At 46.0% G+C, this 18,165-nt stretch overlaps 1 protein-coding gene across 1 annotated transcript in view; it reads right to left on the bottom strand.

The window, feature by feature from the left end:
• Positions 1 to 18,165, bottom strand: part of AP3B2 (adaptor related protein complex 3 subunit beta 2) — a 352,683-nt gene that overhangs the window by 211,318 nt on the left and 123,200 nt on the right. Inside the window, exons 11-12 of the mRNA XM_078684977.1 lie at positions 8,204 to 8,275; positions 7,685 to 7,747 (exon numbers count right to left, since the gene is read on the bottom strand). Of these exons, the coding sequence (XP_078541103.1) occupies positions 7,685 to 7,747; positions 8,204 to 8,275 (135 nt within the window). The remainder of the gene's footprint in view (positions 1 to 7,684; positions 7,748 to 8,203; positions 8,276 to 18,165) is intronic.

Genomic DNA, 18,165 nt, shown 5'->3' with positions numbered 1-18,165 from the left:
GCACTCTTGCCTGTGCAGCTATGTCTTGTACACCTCCTGCATAACAAGACCTGAATGTGCACATGAGCCAAGGACTGAATTCTGCTCATGACATATAGGACTTTTCCTGACTTGTGAAGGCCAAAAAAACATTTGTACAGTAGAACTAATTATGATAAAAACAAATTCAATGGAAGGCAAGCAGGATTACAAGTCTTAGTCACAGACCCTCCAGCTTATCGCGATTTCGCGATTTGCAAAAAAAAAGCTAAATCGCGCGATCTCCGCAAATGCCGCGATATTTGCCATAAAGCCCGCGAAATTTACCGTTTCCGCCCGTCGCCCCCTTTTCCGCCTTAAAAGAAGGCGCGAGGCACCCATTCAGTCATTTGCGGCGAGAGAAGGAGAAGACGGCGGCCGAGCGAAGGGAGAAGACCAGCACCACACCAAGAGGGGGAGGAGAGAGCACGAAGCTGCAGCGACGACACGAAGACTCTTCCTCAGCAGAGACCGGGGCTCGGAGCAGGAGGAAAGCCGGCCGGCAAACAGAAGACAGGTAAGTCCGGTCTGTTAATTTAATGGAATTGTACAATTTATATTATGTGAAATTCACATTTTTAAAGGAAAAACGAAGGTAGAAAGACAGACCCTGGTCACCCCCTTACTTCCTCTCCTTGGTTTAAAGGGGTACATGGGGGGAAAAGGCTTGCAAAGTAATAACCGCAGACTTGTAAAACCCTTTTGATAAAGTCTGTGGGCCCGGTTGCTATTTTTTTGTGTGCACAGGTGACCAATGTAAGTGAACTCACAAGCAGCGTAAGAGAATATACAATGGGAAATATGATCTGCGTTCTCGCATCTAAGGCAGCAGAGGGGTTCTGGGCGTTTGCTGGTGGGTCTGGCACAAAACTTGGTGAACACCAACAATCTGGTATACATGTGGGTATTCCACTCGCCAGTGATGTTTGGGTAGATTCCCCCATCCTGGAAATGATTTGTTATTTATTTTTGGCAAGTGTGTTTATAGGGCAGGAATGTGAGGGTAGGGCTCCCCATCTCACCCCTCCCACCCCAAATGTATATGAGTGCAGTTGAAGGAGGTTCTTTACGAGAAGTACTTTTTCATCGTGGAAAACAACAGAAAAGTTTAATGTGCAAATGCAATTTTGCATTCTACGTCTGCATTACAGTACACCTGATTACAAACCTATATCCATCAATACTTGTGTGCATTGAAATACTCCTGGAATTATGTGTCGGTTGCATGATTACAATATTACCCTTCTTATTTCTTGTGAATTGCAGAGTACCGGAAGCATATTTCCAACGCGTTGTGGGAATATTTGTGAAATGGGCATTCATTATGTGAATAGTTCCAACTTTTTAACTCAAAATACTTTAGCATGAAACACTATTTAAGGAATATTTTGTTCCAGATAGTTTGATGTGCACGCATTTCTCGTTTAGTTAGCATACATTTACTTTGAAAAAGTATGAAAAAAATAAAGATTTAGAGACTGTTTTGTATAGAATGTTCGTTAACATGGCCACTACTTTTTTTTACTTCCGGTAGAAATATTTCAATTTCTAACTCCAGTCACAGATAATTTTGACCAGAAAGTGCAGTCCTGGTAACAATAAGTTGCAGTAATGGCCGAGGACAACATTTCCAACTTTAAAAAAATATATTATTGTTGCCTAACAAACTAATATTTGGCCTGAACCATTTCTAAAGGGTTGCCTTTCAAACAAATATCTCAATTTTTTGCTTACTACAGACTTTTGTGTCTAAAACAAAATGAGAAAATAATGGTCATATGTGTGAGGGAAGCTTGCACTGCTGCTGTCTGTGCTGTATCTGCTCTGTGTGTGAGGGAAGCTTGCACTGCTGCTGTCTGTGCTGTATCTGCTCTGTGTGTGAGGGAAGCTTGCACTGCTGCTGTCTGTGCTGTATCTGCTCTGTGTGTGAGGGAAGCTTGCACTGCTGCTGTCTGTGCTGTATCTGCTCTGTGTGTGAGGGAAGCTTGCACTGCTGCTGTCTGTGCTGTATCTGCTCTGTGTGTGTGAGGAAACTTCAGTTTCAAGAGCCATTTGGCCCAGCTGCCGCAGCGCACTTCTGGGGAATTTCATAATTGTTTGTTTTTGGTTCTGGGGAATTGTTGTGTTCTCTGGACTGTACTGCATTTTTGTTCCTGAATCTTGACCCTTTGGCCAGATTTTTTACTGTCACTGCACTCAAGTTTTGTCCCGATTCTTGACCCTTCTTCATGATTTTTTACTTGCGCTGTACTTCAGTTTCAAGAGCCATTTGGCCCAGCTGCCGCAGCGCACTGGTAAGTTTGGTGTCCTGGGCACCTGGTGAGTATCCTAAGTCTTTACTTGTGTTCTTTTGCAGAGCATCACTGGGAAGAATCTGCTTTTGCAAGAGCCAGAATTGGGTCAGCTGCCGCAGCGCACTGGTAAGTTTGGGGTTGTGGCCACCTCTGGGGAATTTCATAATTGTTTGTTTTTGGTTCTGGGGAATTGTTGTGTTCTCTGGACTGTACTGCATTTTTTTCCTGAATCTTGACCCTTTGGCCTGATTTTTTACTGTCACTGTTACTGATTTTTTTGTCCTGAATCCTGACCCTTTGCCATTGATTTTTACTTGCCATTGGGCCAGGTGCCGCTGCGCACTGGTAAGTTTGGGGTTGTGGGCACCTGGTGAGTTTCCTAACTCTTTACTTGGTTTCTGTTACAGAGCATCACAGGGGAGAATCCGCTGTTGCAAGAGCCAGACTTGGGTCAGCTGCCGCAGCGCACTGGTAAGTTTGGGGTTGTGGGCACCTCTGGGGAATTTCATCGTTGTTTATTTTGGTTTGGGGCAATTGCTGTTTTCTCTGTGGGGCAAGGGACTGCAGCTTCAAGACTCATTGGCCCAGCTGCCGCAGCGCACTGGTAAGTTTGGGGTTGTGGGCACCAGGTGAGTTTCCTAACTCTTTACTTGGTTTCTTTTGCAGAGCATCACTGGGAAGAATCCGCTGTTGCAAGAGCCAGACTTGGGTCAGCTGCCGCAGCGCACTGGTAAGTTTGGGGTTGTGGGCACCTCTGGGGAATGTCATAATTGTTTGTTTTGGTTCGGGGGAATTGTTGTGTTCTCTGGACTGTACTGCATTTTTTTGCTGAATCTTGACCCTTTGGCATGATTTTTTACTGTCACTGATTTTTTTGTCCTGAATCCTGACCCTTTGCCATTAATTTTTACTTGCCATTGGGCCAGGTGCTGCTGCGCACTGGTAAGTTTGGGGTTGTGGGCACCTGGTGAGTTTCCTAACTCTTTACTTGGTTTCTTTTGCAGAGCATCACTGGGAAGAATCCGCTGTTGCAAGAGCCAGACTTGGGTCAGCTGCCGCAGCGCACTGGTAAGTTTGGGGTTGTGGGCACCTCTGGGGAATGTCATAATTGTTTGTTTTGGTTCGGGGGAATTGTTGTGTTCTCTGGACTGTACTGCATTTTTTTGCTGAATCTTGACCCTTTGGCATGATTTTTTACTGTCACTGATTTTTTTGTCCTGAATCCTGACCCTTTGCCATTAATTTTTACTTGCCATTGGGCCAGGTGCCGCTGCGCACTGGTAAGTTTGGGGTTGTGGGCACCTGGTGAGTTTCCTAACTCTTTACTTGGTTTCTTTTGCAGAGCATCACTGGGAAGAATCCGCTGTTGCAAGAGCCAGACTTGGGTCAGCTGCCGCAGCGCACTGGTAAGTTTGGGGTTGTGGGCACCTCTGGGGAATGTCATAATTGTTTGTTTTGGTTCGGGGGAATTGTTGTGTTCTCTGGACTGTACTGCATTTTTTTGCTGAATCTTGACCCTTTGGCATGATTTTTTACTGTCACTGATTATTTTGTCCTGAATCCTGACCCTTTGCCATTAATTTTTACTTGCCATTGGGCCAGGTGCTGCTGCGCACTGGTAAGTTTGGGGTTGTGGGCACCTGGTGAGTTTCCTAACTCTTTACTTGGTTTCTTTTGCAGAGCATCACTGGGAAGAATCCGCTGTTGCAAGAGCCAGACTTGGGTCAGCTGCCGCAGCGCACTGGTAAGTTTGGGGTTGTGGGCACCTCTGGGGAATGTCATAATTGTTTGTTTTGGTTCGGGGGAATTGTTGTGTTCTCTGGACTGTACTGCATTTTTTTGCTGAATCTTGACCCTTTGGCATGATTTTTTACTGTCACTGATTTTTTTGTCCTGAATCCTGACCCTTTGCCATTAATTTTTACTTGCCATTGGGCCAGGTGCCGCTGCGCACTGGTAAGTTTGGTGTCCTGGGCACCTGGTGAGTATCCTAAGTCTTTACTTGTGTTCTTTTGCAGAGCATCACTGGGGCAAGGGACTGCAGCTTCAAGACTCATTGGCCCAGCTGCCGCAGCGCACTGGTAAGTTTGGGGTTGTGGGCACCAGGTGAGTTTCCTAACTCTTTACTTGGTTTCTTTTGCAGAGCATCACTGGGAAGAATCTGCTGTTGCAAGAGCCAGAATTGGGTCAGCTGCCACAGCGCACTGGTAAGTTTGGGGTTGTGGGCACCTCGGGGGAATTTCATCGTTGTTTATTTTGGTTTGGGGCAATTGCTGTTTTCTCTGTGGGGCAAGGGACTGCAGCTTCAAGACTCATTGGCCCAGCTGCCGCAGCGCACTGGTAAGTTTGGGGTTGTGGGCACCAGGTGAGTTTCCTAACTCTTTACTTGGTTTCTTTTGCAGAGCATCACTGGGAAGAATCTGCTGTTGCAAGAGCCAGAATTGGGTCAGCTGCCACAGCGCACTGGTAAGTTTGGGGTTGTGGGCACCTCGGGGGAATTTCATCGTTGTTTATTTTGGGGCAATTCTTTCTCTTTCTTTGCACGTGGCTGACTGGACACGTTTTGGTCGAATTTGCACCACCCATGTAACCGTTGGCATGTTACATTTTCTATTTTCGGGCACTTAATTTGAGCTTTTCAACAATTGCTATGGCTTTTTCCCCCTGCGCTTTTCACACTGTCTGTTTGCTCAACACCGTTCGGGGACTGGCATTTACCATTGCAGTTATGGCCCAACACGTTTGTCACTTTACTTGTGCCTCAGGGTTGCATGCATTTCTTATCGTTGAGCACCGGCGCTTTCTGAACTTTCCTTTCAACAATTGCCTTTCCCCCCTTTGAGGTGTCTTTAGTAATACCAACTATCTTTGTAGGTGAGTTAACTGACTGCGCCACAACCGGGAGATCTTCTGTTTTACAAGGGAGCAACAAGCCACCACAAGAAAAGCAGAATGGAGAAGTTTATGCAGCCTGCAAAGGGTGTGAAGCACAGATCACATCTGCCCACCCAGATAACCGCAGCAGACCGGGCCAGAGACTACAGCAATGTGATGCACGCTGATGGTGGGGTGCTGTTTTGCAGTGTGTGCAATGTGGCGGTGGACCACATCCGGAAACACACTGTGGATATGCATGTGCGGTCCCAAAAACATTTGAAGCGCTGTTCAGATGATCCTGACCTTCAATCTTCGCCGAAACGCGCACGCCAGATGACAGTGAACTCGCTGTTCACCAAGAGTACAGCTGCCGGTGCCGCAAACCACGAAATGATAACTGAGTGGGTTAATGTCTGCACCGCGTTGAACATTCCGCTCAGCAAAACCGACCACCCTGTGTTGCGCAAGTTCCTGCACGAGCGAGTACGGAATGGTGGAGCGATACCTGGGAGTCATCAGCTGCAAGAACGGTATCTCCCAGAGAGATATACAAGTGCCAAGAACGAGCTGAAAGAGCTATTGAAAGATCAGAAGATTAGCGTTATCTTTGACGAAACACCAGATGTCGAAGGGCGGTGTGTTTTGAATGTGCTAGTTGGAGTAGTCTCTCCGCAGGGTGACCGTCAGATCCAAACCTACCTGGTGGACACAGTCTTCCTATCCCAGTGCAACCATGGGACTGTAGCGCAAGCTGTTGTAAAGGTGCTCACAGAGTACAGCATAGACTTCCAGAACGTTGTTTCCTTCAACACTGACAATGCGGCATACATGCTCAAGTTAGAAAGCTTACAACATACAAAGCGTGAGAGTGAAACATGTCTGCCAACTGAGGAAATTAAATATTTATTGAAAGAGGTGGAAGGCCAGGGGAGCAATTTGCCAGGAGAAGTGTTCCTGTACCAAAACAATGAAAGACTCCATACATGATGTATATTAGGTGATAGTAGAAAACCCTGTGAATTGTGGCAAAAGCACAAAACCCAGAGGACACTCAATAGCGATAATATGGTGTCCTCTGGATTTAGCTTTTCTTTCACAAATCAAATGAATTTCTATTACAATCCAACTCTAAATCAGCCCTAAGCCTCACACTGCACAGACAAAATACAGAACTCCAAATCAAAGCTAAACATCTACTTACATTAAAACGTGTTTGTAAAATGGAAAATGTCATATTGAACAAAATACTGTGCATTTCGCTATTTTGGGAGCTGGTGGGGGATGTCATGGACACTGAACGGTACTTGTCAGGACCTAGCGTAGCCGTGCCTGTCTGGCCTCCTCAAACTACAATTCCCATGAGGCCATGGCAAGAGGCACTCTATGACTAGAGGGCGGGACCGTGTATCGAGTTACAGGCGAGTGTTTGGTTCCAGTTCCGGGAGAGACGGAGAACTCTTGCGCCTTGTTTGTCAGTGGGTAAAGATTGTACACGCTCGAGACTCGAGAGCGTTCTGGCGCTGTCAGACGGCCCAACTGCATTACATTGAAGGACCTAGCGGGAAGCTGTTTAAGGTACGAGGGGAACGGGAGATAAAGCGGAGAGGTTTCCTTACTCTGAATTGTGCCCGAAAGAAGGAGAGATTCAGTAGCGGCTGTTACTGCAATCCTACTTCAAATGAGAGCGGAAAGCAGTGGTAGCGCACTACGCTTTACCGTGTTTGGTGGACTTGCGAAAAATCATTGATGCTATGATTTAAGACCTGTGGATTACAATTGCCAAAGCGGAAGGCAGTGTTGACGGTTAACTACGCCTTGCCGTAATTGGATTCCGTGTTTGTCTAGTACCTGAATTAAAGCTTTGCTGAGTTGATGTGTGGTGATTGGAATAACATAGACTCAGGACATTATTTTGTTTTTCTGAACTTGAAAGGAAGGAACTTCTTTTGAAAGTGTGCCAGTATTGAAGTTCCGTTTAGCACTTCCTTCTTTGTGTGAATCCCTGTCTGCTCTTATGAGACTTATCATTGAAGAGAATTTCCCGTTCACAGTTATATTTGATTTCCAGGTATCTGGGGGTACGTTTGGTAGTTATAGACATACTACTTCGGAGAAGGTACTCTTGTTGAGGTTATTAACAAGTATCTTGTGTTGCATAGGTGAGGAAGCATTTGAGTACATTGGAACAACTACAGAAGCAGGAGCTATAGGGGGCTTGCTCAAGGTGACTAGAATTATACTAGTGAGAAAACATGAGAGTAGAATGTATACTTGAATGATTTATATAATCGTATGTTTTCTCTTACAGGTTCCCTTTCCCCGCTGTTCCCTTCCTTCCCTTCCCTCGCCCGATCACTCGAACACCCTGTATAACATAGTTGTCAGGGTGTAAGTGAGGTCAGGAGGTGGACCATTCTTGCTGCATCTGGATTCCGCAGAGTGCGACCTAACAGTACTAGTATCCTTGGATTTACAGACACCAGGATTCTGCGTACCTGGAACTCTCGCAGGATGGTGGAAATGTTGGTTTCATTCGCCAAATTAGTGAGAACCTCCAACTGTGAGTGAAATAAAAAAAAAAAGTGAGTAATTCCTAGAAAGATTCAAAACCGCCATCATCAAAACAGTGATAGAATCTGACGCTATTCTTTGTTTCATATTCATATAGAAGTAATTATACATAACTAGTATATAGTACTAGACTAGTATACAGTCTATATAGTCTGACAGTCATGGCAAATACAATAATCTGAGTCTACATCTACTCAGAAAATATGTATGCATAACAATCTACATATGAGCTGAAATCCGAAGCACACCTCCAGCAAAAACTATAACATCACAGCAAATGGAATGTAGCTGCTGGAAGAAGTATGTTTAGCTTGGCCTTGCAAATATCAATGCTGCTCTCTTTTTACACATAATACCTGCCATTTTAATTATTGGTCTGGTTAATAGCTCATCAAGGATTAGCATCGTTGTTGCAGGAAAAGAAACACACAAAAAGAGCATACCTTTAAAACCTTGATCTGCGTTGGGTCGGTGGATCGGATATAAAAGCTTTTCAAATAGGGTTCGAACATCCCCTGAGAGAACAAAGAAATTTAGGGTCATTTCTCATCCACCAAACAAATACAACCACAGCAGTGCAATAGGAATGCAATACACAAGTAGTGCAAACACATGGATGAGAACAACAACCCCCTCCATCATCCCTGGATTTTAAAAATTCAACTGAGCCCAACCAGGGTCTTGAACCTTCGGCACTCTTACGTTTTCAGACTTATATATGGAGCCACTAAGAACACTCGCTTTTGTACTTGCAAGATATCTCAGGTGGTCCTACATGACAGTTCTGTGTCCAACTCACTATCTCTCCTCTCTTCTTCACCCAGGTGGACATGTGGGATCAAACAAGAGATCTCCCTCACTTACATATCCAACGACAAACGAGGTAGGTTCAGCAATGACTCAGGATTTCTTCTCCTGTTCTAGTGAACTTCTTTAGGGACAGATGGAAAGGTAGGTTTCCAGAAAACCATGGATTTCCTCAAACATGAGGCACAGGCTAAAGCCTATGTTTTATTTTTGCACCCAATTCTATTCTTGTGTACCCCGCTAATTCTTGCGTCTCAAGAGCAATCAATTTTTAATAGGCTAACCATCCTGCCTCTGTTAAAGAATTCCTGAAAAGACATTGCCATTGTTGCCGGACTGCCAGCAAAAAGGAGGTGCAACAGGCCTTCAATGACGAGTAAAGTTATGGCTGCTCTTTTATGTGCAAAGGTGGGGATCGAATTATTGTTTTTTTTAATAGAGGAAAATGTTTTGCTCATTGCCTGTCAAATAATAATTCAGTGAGATTATCTATTAATTGTTATCTCTGCTCCAGAACAAATAAGGAAAAATTGTCTCAATTCAGTGTGTCATACTTTTATTACTGATTTATTTTTATGTAAAAAGTACGTTTTATACAGTAATCTGAAAAAAAACAAGTGTACAATTAACATCAACAATCTTTAAATGGTCTACATATTTCTTCGCAAACAAAGCACAATTTCATTCAGAATGTGTATTTAAATTGCTGCTGACCTAAAAAATATATACGAGTACAAATTCTATGTATTTTACAAATATACAAACCACATTTCTTTTTCTGTTTTCGTTGTTTCAATGTCTCATTTCAGTGCTGACGTATTTAAACCTCATATTAATTTTGGGCCTACTCAGCACAAATGGTGGCTCACAGTCCGAATGGCCTTCAGCTTATCATCGCTTTGTTTTTTTCATTTTGAATTCTGAAAATGTAAGTAAGTCTCCTATATTAGGTGGTATCCTATATACGGGTTGTAGGATTTATATTTGTTGCATTATTTTTTCATGTAGCTACTTTTTTTTAGAGAAGCTACCCTCTCCCTGTTCATGTTTATATTTTATTTTACTCAAAACGATAATGGGATTCTATTACTTGATGTCTCTAACATGACCTCCCCAGCATGGATTGCGGGCACAAATTATTATTTATAGGGGTATGGGTTTCCTCTCATCATTGGTGGTTTCTTCCCTGTAATGGCCGCATGTGCCCTAGCCCCAGTAGTAGCTCATTTATGGTAGCTCTGGCAACAAAAGTGTCACCCAAGGAAGGAAGAGGATCCCAGTTCTCCAAGATTCAGTCACCAGAAGCTGATAGCAGGCAGCATCCTAGGCCTTCCTCCTGCCTCTCCAGCAGCGACATGCAGACGTGCTGCTGTGGGATAGCAACATCATCTCTAGGTCTGTCCTGCAGGCGGCGCTCTGAAGCATGCAGCGATCAGCCTGTAACGTTGATGCACAGATGGGGAGAAGCAGCCTCTGATAAATGGAATATAGTAGTGGCAATATAAACAAAAGGTTCATACACGACTGCTGCATTGTAAGAACCATTTCCATCAGAGCACTCACAGAGTTAAGGGGAGGAAGCTGTCAGGAGCCATGAGGGACAACTTCATACTGCTGTTCCTATTTCTACAACCATTTTAAAAGCCTTTCTGTTGCCATTTGGGGGTAATAGTCTGCTAGTGATGAAGCCCTCGGTCTGAACTCCACTATGACAACTGTCCCAAGTGCTGTTAAGACGCTTCTGAAGCGCATTCAGATTCAGCAGAGGACATCAATCTTAGATCTAATGGTACAGCTCAAACCAATGGCTCCTTCAACTTTTTGATGGAGGAATCTATACACCCTCTACTGACACGTCACAAGTCTATTGATTTGCTGTCTAAAACTAGGAGTGGGAAAAATCCCATAGGTGCCAAAATAGCTAGTTGGCTTGGCCAGTTCTGAACTTCAAGATGACAAAGAAAGAGATACTGCCTTACTGGCCATGAGCAGCAAGGGCCATGCAATCTAGACACTACTCTACTTTCCATCCTGGTCCAAGGAGCCCAATCACAGTAAAACCATGATGCACGGAGGTATCAGTGTAGGAAACTATGCTGATTTGCTAGCCTTCCTGCTGAAGGAGGCATACACACGTCCTGCCAGAGCAGACATTGTTTCTGACTTCTCAGAATGAGGCTCTCACCTACTTAGGGGTCAGCAACTCATCTGTGGTGGCATGCTGGACAGGGCCAGTCAGCCAGCACACTAGAGGACTAGTAGGGTTCAGGGGTTACCTCTAAAGTACCCTCTGGGTGCAGGTATTAATAAATACATCACTGGAATCCGTGTGGGTTTATCAAAACGAGGTGTCTGATATCAAACACCATATGTTTCAGTGAAACTATTTTGTAGGTTTGAAACTCGTTTTGATCAGTGGCAAGTACATACCTGAAAATGGCTTCCCTGTTTATTGCCAATATCTAGTAATAGAACTAGACATCACAGGTTCATACATGCTCATGCAGATATGTCCTCACAGAAAATATAAAGCACTCTGCCTTAGGACCAACATGCTTGCTGTAGGGGTGACTTGCTTATATTAAATGCAGTAGTGACTTTGGCATGATACACAGGAGTGTGCCATTGTAAGGTTTAACTCATGGTTTGCACCATGTCACGCAGCATGCAATGGCAGTCTGCGTGAAATGTTTGTGTGGGTCCCTTAGGGTGGCATAAGATATGCTGCAGCCTTTAGGGGCCTTCTCTAGCACCCATGCCCTAGTAACCAGTGATACCATTTACTAGCGACTTACAGGGGTGCAAAAAGTATTTTGCCAATTGTGTTACAATTAGACTTCACCTTGTTTTAAGGGAAGAGCATTGGAACTGAGGTCTGGTTAGGAGGCCTCAATGCACTGTCCGAGTTAAAAAAACAGAATCTAGCAGCTACAACGGGGCAATAAATGGGAGGTACCACAACACAATCCCACTTTCTTATGCCAACCCCCCTCTCAAATCCCCCCATCCCCCGCCCACTTCCCCCCAGGCAACAGCCCAGGAGACTCAGCCACATGCTGGGAGAATCTTCCTAGTCTGTCAGGCGAGGAAGAGAGGGAGGACATAAGCTGCATTGCTGCAGGGCCTACTCTGCATCACATCCTACTATCCAGGTCACTAACTCTGAGCAGTTGACGTATCCCAAAAGTGATAGGACCCATTTTAAACTGAACCAGATCTTTTTCATCGTTTCTCCTTTCCTTGGGGTTAGAGGTATCTACCTCTGCTAACCCTAGCTTAGCCAGGGCACCTCCCAGATAACCCAAGTAGGTTACCAAGAACTAGAGTAACCCCAACATGACCAGCAGAGTACGGGGGCCTAACTCGCTATTTGACATGGGGTCAGACCACCATGGCAAGGACAGTGCAGCCATAAAGGCTAACACCCAGCAGTGGGTACTGACTGCTGTCAGCACCCAGTATCACACCCTTAGCTCTACACTGACAAGTGGATGACGTAACAATAAGGTTTCTTTGGGTTCAGGGGGCCCTATTGTTGTTTTCAATTGGGGAAATACTACTTCTCCTATGAAACACCCTCCTTCCACTCTCTCTTCTGTTAGCTGAGGGCCACACCTCCCGCTGAACCGTTGCCTGACTAATCAGGGCATTTTGTGGGGCAGGTAGGGCTTCCCCAGTACTAACTTAAGAGTTCTTCCTTCTTGGAGCAGAATCTCCTTGGCACACTGGAACCTTTTCTAAAAGTTCCCCACCTTCCTACACTTCTTCCACTTGCCTTTGCTGTGGGTTCTACTTTTAAGACCTGTAGATTAAGCACCTGCAGAATCCTTGGGAGAGGACTGGCACTGGACCAGTATCTCTTTTGGGGTCAGATCAACCGCTGGAAGGCCATTTTCAAGAAGACAATCAAGGGAAAGGTCTGAACTGACCACTACCCTCTGCCAACTAAGCGACCCAGCTATCTGGAAGGGTGCTAAAGCCACATGCCTAACAGTACTCTCACCCTGGACAACCCATACTCTTCTAGTTTCTCCTAGTAAATACTGGTCAGAGTATACTAACCTGTCATGCACAATAGTGTGACTGGCACAAGTATCCCTCAGGGTAGTGATTGAAATTCCATTTACCTGGATGTGGTGGTAGTGTTTGCTTCCCTGTGGAATCACCAACTCACCTTCTGGCACTGCTTCCCAGTTAAAAGCTAAAAGGATGTCCTCACCTGAGGAACACGCCTCCCGGGCTATACTGAAAACTCCAGTGCTTACCTTTTTCTTGGGACAAGCTGAACTCCTATGTACTGCCCAATCTGCTGACAATCAAATCAGGGACTACAGTCCATGAATTATTTAAGATTAGGGTTCCCACTACTCTGGTTACCACTAGAGATGGGGTGGGATGCACATCCTCTTTTTTAGGGGCTAGTAGCAACAGGTAAGGAGTTGAGACACAAGCACCGTGTGATTAACTTCAAATAGGTTGAGCACTTCCTGGCGGCTCCACCTCGATCCAGGATCGAGGTGGAGCCGCCAGGAAGTGCTACTCGTACCACGGCAAAAATCAACGGACACACTACCCGTGCCGCGTGTGATTGCTGTCTCACTCATTTTCGGTGAAGTTAATCACACGGTGCTTGTGTCTCAACTCCTTACCTGTTGCTACTAGCCCCACCGGATTGGAATTATCACCGGTTGAGGGAATACATGGAATGCGATTGTGCCATACAGCCCTGAAGATTCAGAGATAATTCTTTCTCTGATGAAACACGTGTCGGCTGGTTGTGCTGTACATAACTTTGCAATAAAAAAAGAAAATACAGAGACACCGTATTCTACTTTGCTGCGCATTAACTATAGACATTGTGCCATTCTAACACATGTGTGTGCTCGGGTTTATCTTTTTTGTTTGGTGGACTTCCCACCTTCTTCTTTTCCCTTGCCTTGGCCTAACCCCGCTTTCTAAGGAACTAGCCCCCCCCCAATGGTTTTTGGGAATCCTAGTCCTAACCCATTCATCAACTTTCTGGGACTTGAAAGTGATGTATCTACTAGATGCTGATGTAACTTTTCTGATGTAGAGGTTGCTACTTCACGGTCAAATTGTAGAGCCTTTCATAGTCCTGCACCTTGTTACCTTTTAATCAACGCCCTCAATCAGGGTATCCTTCATGAGGTAATTTGACTCAGCATCTGTCTCATTAAGTGTCAGAAGCCTATCCCTGCACTTTCCTGTGAATAGCTCCTAGAGTAGAGAGCCCCAGTGTTTGGTGTAACCTTCTCATTCTCATTCTACAAGCCCTCTCAAAGGCTGTGAACCACTTGCTTATACCATCACCCTGAACATATTTGAGGAACAATCCCTTTGCGAATTTTAGAGTCAACAGTTTCCTGTTTCCCTATTTGTGATTTTGCTGCCACCAGAGATGGGTCCTAGGTCCATCCCAGACCTTTCCTTTCCTATGAACAAGATTTTGGCCTCTAGGGCTACTTTTCTTGCTAGTATTTGAAAATTAGGGTGTTCATCTTCTACTTCTTCTGGGGTACTGTTAGAAGTACCCCCAGTAGGGGAACCATCAGCAGTGGTATCTGAGGAATTATCATCTTCACTACCAGTTCCATCCCGTGTAGAGTTTTCTTCCATTGCCAAGGCTTTATCATGTTTGGCAAGCAACTCCTGGAGACGTGCTCTAGTGGGTTTAGGCCCCATAGCGATGTCACAAGTTTTACAGAGTTTCTTAAATTGTCCTAACTTAAGGTTTTTGTACGGGCCAGGTTGTGCTCCTGGCTAGTACCTTCTGGATCAGACATATTTTTTAAAACAGATGGGACCTTTTTAGAAATGTACCCCAAAAATTCAAAAACACTTTTTACGGCCTAACTGACTAGTAACTTTTTACATTTCTAAAACAATTGAACTGGGGGACCTAACCCAAGAACCTAACAGTTCAAATTAGAAATTTGGGAGAACATTTTTTTAAAAATAGAAAATCCTAAATAATTTTTGGCAACTAAGTCAACTGTGGATTCTTTAGTGGAATCACAACACTGACAGAGTGGTACCGCAAGTGCAAAGCACTGTATCCCACAGCTGAACCACCAACATAGGTTCCTGGCTTTCTATATAGTACTCCAAAATGAGGTACACTGTGTAGAGTTCAGGCGACCCTTACTGGTTTACAGGGGTTATAATAAAAATCCCATATGCTTTCTTTTGTGGTAGTGTAGGCGAGCTGTTTAGGCGTATCAGAGGATAGTGTTAAGCATTTATTGCATATACAGAGTGTTGGATATGGCCCTTTTTAAAGGATTATCCCCAAACTTTTCGCTTCTTCCTCCTATTTTTCCCTGACCTGTTTGTGTTGGTTTTAGGACTCTGGGCACTTTACCACTACTAATCAGAGCTAAAGTACATATGCTCTCTGTGTAAACTGTGTTATAGATTGGGGTTTCCATGATTGGATATTTGATTTATCTGTTAGCCCCTAGTAAAGGGCACTGCGTGTGCCAGGGCCGGTGAATTAAATGAAAACCAAAGGTGGTGATGGACGGAGCGTTGACAATACAAACACTCACCCCCAGTCAACTGATCTGGGTTTAATCCATCACCGTTCTTTAGCTCACTCCGCCACCCCAGTTCAGACATGGCCATATGCAAATCAGTCTGACCCTGTGCCTCATGGGAACAGTCCAGCCCGAACTGCCAAGCCATGTCTTCCCTGGACCGAAATCAAGCCTCCAAGGACTGGTTTCTGGCATTACAGCCGTTTTCAGCCGGGCTTGCTTGACTCCAGTGGCAAAGTGAGCAAGGGACTCACGTCTGAGCATACCCTGCCAACTTAGGGCGAACAAAGAAAAACCAAAGGTGGTGATTGACGGAGCGTTGACAATACAAACACTCACCCCCAGTCAACTGATCTGGGTTTAATCCATCACCGTTCTTTAGCTCACTCCGCCACCCCAGTTCAGACATGGCTATATGCAAATAGTCTGACCCTGTGCCTCATGGGAACTGTCCAGCCCGAACTGCCAAGCCATGTCTTCCCTGGACCGAAATCAAGCCTCCCAGGACCGGATTCTGGCATTACAGCCGTCTTCAGCCGGGCTTGCTTGACTCCAGTGGCAAAGTGAGCAAGGGACTCACGTCTGAGCATACCCTGCCAACTTAGGGCGAACAAAGAAAAACCAAAGGTGGTGATGGACGGAGAGTTGACAATACAAACACTCACCCCAAGTCAACTGATCTGGGTTTAATCCATCACCGTTCTTTAGCTCAATCCGCCACCCCAGTTCAGACATGGCCATATGCAAATCAGTCTGACCCTGTGCCTCATGGGAACAGTCCAGCCCGAACTGCCAAGCCATGTCTTCCCTGGACTGAAATCAAGCCTCCCAGGACCGGTTTCTGGCATTGCAGCCGTCTTCAGCCGGGCTTGCTTGACTCCAGTGGCAAAGTGAGCAAGGGACTCACGTCTGAGCATGCCCTGCCAACTTAGGGTGAACAAAGAAAAACCAAAGGTGGTGATGGACGGAGCGTTGACAATACAAACACTCACCCCCAGTCAACTGATCTGGGTTTAATCCATCACCGTTCTTTAGCTCACTCCGCCACCCCAGTTCAGACATGGCCATATGCAAATCAGTCTGACCCTGTGCCTCATGGGAACAGTCCAGCCCGAACTGCCAAGCCAAGTCTTCCCTGGACCGAAATCAAGCCTCCCAGGACCGGTTTCTGGCATTACAGCCGTCTTCAGCCGAGCTTGCTTGACTCGAGTGGCAAAGTGAGCAAGGGACTCACGTCTGAGCATATCCTGCCAACTTAGGGCGAACAAAGAAAAACCAAAGGCTGTGATGGACGGAGCGTTGACAATACAAACACTCACCCCCAGTCAACTGATCTGGGTTTAATCCATCACCGTTCTTTAGCTCACTCCGCCACCCCAGTTCAGACATGGCCATATGCAAACCAGTCTGACCCTGTGCCTCATGGGAACAGTCCAGCCGGAACTGCCAAGCCATGTCTTCCCTGGACCGAAATCAAGCCTTCCAGGACCGGTTTCTGGCATTACAGCCGTCTTTAGCCGGGCTTGCTTGACTCCAGTGGCAAATTGAGCAAGGGACTCACGTCTGAGCATACCCTGCCAACTTAGGGCGAACAAAGAAAAACCAAAGGTGGTGATGGACGGAGCGTTGACAATACAAACACTCACCCCCAGTCAACTGATCTGGGTTTAATCCATCACCGTTCTTTAGCTCACTCCGCCACCCCAGTTCAGACATGGCCATATGCAAATCAGTCTGACCCTGTGCCTCATGGGAACAGTCCAGCCCGAACTGCCAAGCCATGTCTTCCCTGGACCGAAATCAAGCCTCCCAGGACCGGTTTCTGGCATTACAGCCGTCTTCAGCCGGGCTTGCTTGACTTCAGTGGCAAAGTGAGCAAGGGACTCACGTCTGTGCATACCCTGCCAACTTAGGGCGAACAAAGAAAAACCAAAGGTGGTGATGGACGGAGCGTTGACAATACAAACCCTCACCCCCAGTCAACTGATCTGGGTTTAATCCATCCCCGTTCTTTAGCTCACTCTGCCACCCCAGTTCAGACATGGCCATATGCAAATCAGTCTGACCCTGTGCCTCAGGGGAACAGTTCAGCCCGAACTGCCAAGCCACGTCTTCCCTGGACCGAAATCAAGCCTCCCAGGACCGGATTCTGGCATTACAGCCGTCTTCAGCCGGGCTTGCTTTACTCCAGTGGCAAAGTGAGCTAGAGACTCACGTCTGAGCATACCCTGCCAACTTAGGGCGAACAAAGAAAAACCAAAGGTGGTGATGGACGGAGCGTTGACAATACAAACACTCACCCCCAGTCAACTGATCTGGGTTTAATCCATCCCCGTTCTTTAGCTCACTCCGTCACCCCAGTTCAGACATGGCCATATGCAAATCAGTCTGACCCTGTGCCTCATGGGAACAGTCCAGCCCGAACTGCCAAGCCACGTCTTCCCTGGACCGAAATCAAGCCTCCCAGGACCGAATTCTGGCATTACAGTCGTCTTCAGCCGGGCTTGCTTGACTCCAGTGGCAAAGTAAGCAAGGGACTCACGTCTGAGCATACCCTGCCAACTTAGGGCGAACAAAGAAAAACCAAAGGTGGTGATGGACGGAGCGTTGACAATACAAACACTCACCCCCAGTCAACTGATCTGGGTTTAATCCATCACCGTTCTTTAGCTCACTCCGCCACCCCAGTTCAGACATGGCCATATGCAAACCAGTCTGACCCTGTGCCTCATGGGAACAGTCCAGCCCGAACTGCCAAGCCATGTCTTCCCTGGACCGAAATCAAGCCTTCCAGGACCGGTTTCTGGCATTACAGCCGTCTTTAGCCGGGCTTGCTTGACTCCAGTGGCAAATTGAGCAAGGGACTCACGTCTGAGCATACCCTGCCAACTTAGGGCGAACAAAGAAAAACCAAAGGTGGTGATGGACGGAGCGTTGACAATACAAACACTCACCCCCAGTCAACTGATCTGGGTTTAATCCATCCCCGTTCTTTAGCTCACTCCGCCACCCCAGTTCAGACATGGCCATATGCAAATCAG

Source organism: Lissotriton helveticus, chromosome 3_2 (assembly GCF_964261635.1).
Source record: "Lissotriton helveticus chromosome 3_2, aLisHel1.1, whole genome shotgun sequence".
NCBI classification, from domain to species: domain Eukaryota; kingdom Metazoa; phylum Chordata; class Amphibia; order Caudata; family Salamandridae; genus Lissotriton; species Lissotriton helveticus.
This window is presented reverse-complemented; position numbering and strand designations above follow the sequence as displayed.